Raw genomic sequence first — 4,840 nt, 5'->3', positions numbered from 1 at the left:
GCGGGTAGGGCGGGGCCCGGGGCCAGAAAGGGTGGGCTCTAGAGGGCAAGCAGGTAGTGGCTTGGTCTTTGCCTGGGCTCCTCCGCTTGCTCCCTACAACGGATTCCAGCCTGGAAGACCCCTGACTCACCATGGAGTCCACGTTGAGCGCGGGCATCACGATGGCTGAGGCGCTGCAGAACCGGCTCCCCGGGCTAGAGAATACGTGGCTCTGGGTCACCTTTCTAGGCGATCCCAAGAACCTGTTTCTGTTCTTCTTCCCCGCGGCCTACTACGCCTCTCGCCGCCTGGGCATCTCCGTGCTCTGGATCACCTTCATTACCGAGTGGCTTAACCTCGTGTTCAAGTGGTGAGTGGAGATGCCTTTGGGCATCCTGGTTCCCTTTCCCCTTTGAGTCCCTGATCTCCCTCGAGTAGGTACCTCCCCTAGGCCCTAGTTTTCACCTTGAGTTTCTTTACATCTTGGCCACAGACCTCACGCTTCACCCATCCTCGAACTGCCCCAGTCAGAGAAATGACTTAAGGGGCATGTTCAACTGCAAATACAGACTCCGCCTGAGACCTAATGATTTTGAAACTACAAATTAAGTTGTAGTTGGAAATCTGCATTTTAGCAATTATTGCTACAAATGTAGGTAGCCGAAAATCTTCTTGCATTCACCGGTTCGTTTGCTTGGCATTGTGCTAGTCACCGGTTGCTTTGTAAATTAAGGTGTGGTCCCTGGTTCAAACTCAAAAGCATAGGCAATGCTTGAAGACTTACTAGAAATTCAGGCTCCAGGCCAAATCTGCGTTTTAACAAGGCCCCCCTGGTTACAGAGTGCCCAGTGAAGTTTAAAAGGCACCAAACTTTAGTGACTAAAAGGAAGCCTTGCCCTGCCTGCAGGGAATACTTCTCTTTCCCTAGCAGTTGCCAGCATAGCTTTCTTATTCTGAGAAGCCAGGGTCCCAAACTGCTGGGCCTCTTGCAGCCCTTGGGGTTTGTCTGCCATCTTGTTTGCTTATTTGTCTTTGGAAGGGAGTTGCTGGACATGCAGCTCCACCTCAGCTGCTGTTGCCCAGCCTTGAAGCAGGAAGGGGGTTCATAAAGAGATACCTAGTGGGCTAGAATGACATACTGAAAAGCAGACTAGCAGTCCCCCTCCCTCCCGCCCTCTTCCACAAGGGCTTCATCCTTACGTGTAAACCTAAAAGTAGTTGTCTAATCATTTCCTTCTGGCCTAACGGCTCCTATCCTGTGCTCTGTGCTGTCCTCTCCAGAGTCTGTTTGAGTAGCAAAGCCCCTAATTCCTCCTCTCCTCCTCCTCCATTGAAACAAGACCTCACTATCTAACCCAGAATGGTGGTCCTCCTGCCTCAGTCTCCCCAGTGCTGGGGTGACAGGCATATACTAGTGTGCCTGACCCCACATTCATTTTATAGCTTTGTGGTCAACATTTGATGTGTGTGAGGCTCAGTCTTTGGTGGGAAAAGACAAGTCTCTTCTTTTTTTTTTTTTTTAAAGATTTACTTATTTGTTACGTATACAGTGTTCTGTCTGCATGTATTCCTGCAGGCCAGAAGAGGGCATCATTACAGATGGCTGTGAGCCACCATGTGGTTGCTGGGAATTGAACTCAGGACCCCTGGAAGAGCAGTCACTGCTCTTAACCTCTGAGCCATCTCTCCAGCCCAAGACAAGTCTCTTCTAAATACACCCCCACCCCGCTCTCTCATCTTTTCTCTTTCTGGCCACAGCAGCCTCATCTATATTGAGTTCTCCAGAGGCCAAACAAGCACCTGCTGGGCCAAAGGAGTTGGATTTTTTTGGGGGGGAGGAGGGTCTTCCTTAGTCTTTCTCAGACTGCTCTGTACATAACCTGCTCCCAATTTCACACTCACGACGTTCACCTGTATAATTCAGGAGTGGGTAACTCAGGCTGGAACCAGGGGCTTGAGGGGGAACAGGGATGGGAAAGGAGATCAGAAAAGCCAGGTCCCAAAAAGAGCTGGCCATGCAGGGGGGAGGGATGAGAGTAGCTCATGTGTCTCAGAGCACACACACACACACACACACACACACACACACACACACACACACACACACACACACACACACCCAGTCTCTCTCTACAACCTCTGGCCTCCACATCACTTTGAAAGGAAAATGTGTGCTTCTCTGTGCTCCACATTAGAAAATCATGGTAAGATAGCTAGAATCAGAGCATCCTTTTGAGTGCACCTAGGAGGTTCTCCGGGTGCCTGCTGTCCCCTCGATCCCTCTAGCACTGTGTGTATGTCATATGGCCTTGTGTCTTGTGTCTTCCAGGTTTCTGTTTGGAGACAGGCCCTTCTGGTGGGTGCATGAGTCTGGGTACTCCAGCCAGACTCCAGTCCAGGTTCACCAGTTCCCTTCTTCTTGTGAGACCGGCCCAGGTGGGAAAAGTTCCAACTTCCTCCCATTCCTGGTGTGGTTAGGGTTCGGATAAACATTTCCATATACTTCAGCTAGGGTGGTCCAGACAGGCCCAGCCTCTCAGTTACTGGTCTGGAAAACAAGCCCTGGGGAAGACCAGGTTGAGTGACATGCCTTGGCTGGCTAGTCACCTCCTAGAGAGTAAAGCCAGGGACATGGCAAGGCAGAAGACTGAGCACAGTGACCTTGAAAGAAGGGTCTCAGAGGGAGTGATCGGCTGGCACTGGGGAAGCTGTACTGGGGAGGCAGGTGTGTTGAGGGATCACCAGGGGCACCTGGGTTCTATTTTTTTCCACCACGAACTTCTGGATCTCCCCGCAGGCAGCCCTTCTGGCCATTGCATGATCACAGGAGCGGCTCTCTGGCCTATAATGACAGCCATTTCTTCTCAGGTGGCTTCTCGATCCCGAAGGTATGACCATGGCACTTGTTGTCCACCAGTAGGAACATTCTGGACCCCGAAGTCTCCACAGCATATTAGTTTGGGAACTAGAGTTGTGGTTAGATGGGGGTGTTGGTTCAGACTCTGAAGTAGTTGGGTGCTGAAGAAAGCAAAGCCACGTTCATCCCTTGAGCCATTTGTCTCTCTTCTTTCTAGCCCCTGGGTAAGGGTGATTCCTAGCCTGGCTTATTGCACCTTCTTATTGGCTGTCGGCCTATCTCGGGTCTTCCTCTTAGCACATTTCCCTCACCAGGTGTTGGCAGGCCTTATAAGTGGTGAGCAACTGGGGTAACAGGGTGGGCCAAGAGGGTGTCTTTGGCAGTGGGAGGACCAGTCTAAGAACTTTCCAGCATTCCCAGCTTCTGTAGACCCAACCTCAAGGTCCCCTCCTTTGTCATAGTTTGTTTTCCTGCTGAATGAATTGCAGGTGAGGTGGTAGATCATTTCCTCAAACATCTGGTAACTGTTTTGCATCCCTCTAGGTGCTGTCCTTGGCTGGCTGATGACCCCACGGGTGCCCATGGACCGGGAACTTAGCTTCTATGGGTTGACTGCTCTGGCCCTTATGCTGGGTGCCAGCCTCCTGTATTGGACTCTGCTTACACTTGGCCTGGATCTTTCCTGGTAAGTCCTGCTTTGAAGTCTGGGCAGCTGGACCCTGTGTCTAGATGGTGGGTCTCTGGTTCACTGGGGCTTTACAGATGTGGAGTCAATACATGGGAGCAGGTCCCCAAGGGAAGACAGCCAAGAGCCAGTGGCTCTCTGGAGTCCAGTCTCTCCTGGTAAAGACTCTGCTTCCCCACAGGTCCATCAACCTGGCTTCCAAGTGGTGTGAGCGGCCCGAGTGGGTGCATTTGGACAGTCGACCCTTTGCCTCACTGAGCCGTGACTCGGGAGCTGCCCTGGGTCTTGGCATTGCTCTACACTCTCCCTGTTACGCCCAGATACGGCGGGCACACCTGGGAAGTGGCCAGAAGATAGCTTGCTTTATGCTGGCCGCTGGGCTGCTGGTCATCTTGGAATGGCTGGGCCACCCACCTCAGATCAGCCTCTTCTACATCTTCAACTTCCTCAAATACACCCTTTGGCCCTGCCTGGTCTTGGCCCTTGTGCCCTGGCTGGTGCACACATTCAGTGCCCAGGAAGCTCCACCCATTCGCTCCTCCTGATGTGTCGTCTCCCTTGCCGTTCTCTTGCCCAAAGACAACACTCCCTGACCACCACACTCTAAGAGGCAGTCCTTTCCCTGGGCTCCAAAGCAGGCCCTGCTCACACTGAACTTCATTTCTGTCTCATGTTCTGCAATTTTAGTCCCCCTTTAACGAAGGACAGGTTCCCAAGGAGGCTGTTTCCTGCATTTCCCCCAGGGTCCCCATAAGGCAAAAGCCACAGCCGGTGTGCTGGGTTCCTGACATTGACAAGCAGCTCAGGAAGGTCTCAATAAAGCTCTTGACACTTTTCCTTTCTTGTCTGTGCTCACATCTCCATTGACCTTGCCTGCATGTGCTGCATGTGTACCAATGGAGCCTCCGCCCCATACACAGACAAAAGTAAAAGGGGCTGAAAACTCATCTGAGACCTCACCCTCCTCCCTGCCAAGGCCATAGCAGAGATCTCTTGAGGTATGGTGGCAACAATCCAGTGGACACCCCCAGGACAACAGGGATCTCCCACCCTAGCACACACACACACACACACACACACACACACACACACACACACACACCACACCCCACACCCCACCTCGGACAGAATTCTAGCCCAAGGCTAAAGAAAAGGCAGCATTTTGGTTAGGAAAGGAATGAAAACTTTTATTCCATGTGGGAACCCAGAGAAAGGACATTATTCCCAGAAGGCACTGCCGCACTGCCACAAACAAGTTTATTTACACAAGGACACTCAGTGTGACAGGATACAAAATCCTTAACTAAAATCCATGTCCA

General features: G+C 51.9%; 1 protein-coding gene across 1 annotated transcript; it reads left to right on the top strand.

Annotated features, from left to right (window-relative positions):
• G6pc3 (glucose-6-phosphatase catalytic subunit 3) lies at positions 1-4,357 on the top strand. The gene is made up of 6 exons (XM_005070086.4): positions 1-349; positions 2,309-2,415; positions 2,777-2,867; positions 3,054-3,172; positions 3,380-3,521; positions 3,703-4,357. The coding sequence occupies exons 1-6, from the start codon at positions 132-134 to the stop codon at positions 4,064-4,066; spliced, it is 1,041 nt and encodes a 346-aa protein (XP_005070143.1). The 5' UTR covers positions 1-131; the 3' UTR covers positions 4,067-4,357.
• The last annotated feature ends 483 nt before the right edge of the window (positions 4,358-4,840 follow it).

Source organism: Mesocricetus auratus, unplaced genomic scaffold (genome assembly GCF_017639785.1).
Source record: "Mesocricetus auratus isolate SY011 unplaced genomic scaffold, BCM_Maur_2.0 Super-Scaffold_100007, whole genome shotgun sequence".
NCBI lineage: Eukaryota > Metazoa > Chordata > Mammalia > Rodentia > Cricetidae > Mesocricetus > Mesocricetus auratus.
Note: the sequence above shows the minus strand (reverse complement) of the source record. Positions and strands in the feature narration are given on the sequence as shown.

Bases quoted from the DNA above. Each gene is read 5' to 3' on its own strand.
- G6pc3 (XM_005070086.4), top strand. From the start codon at position 132: ATGGAGTCCACGTTGAGCGCGGGCATCACGATGGCTGAGGCGCTGCAG. The intron at 2,416-2,776 runs GTGGGAAAAGTT...ATCTCCCCGCAG, and splicing joins TTCTTGTGAGACCGGCCCAG to GCAGCCCTTCTGGCCATTGC. The intron at 3,522-3,702 runs GTAAGTCCTGCT...GCTTCCCCACAG, and splicing joins CTTGGCCTGGATCTTTCCTG to GTCCATCAACCTGGCTTCCA.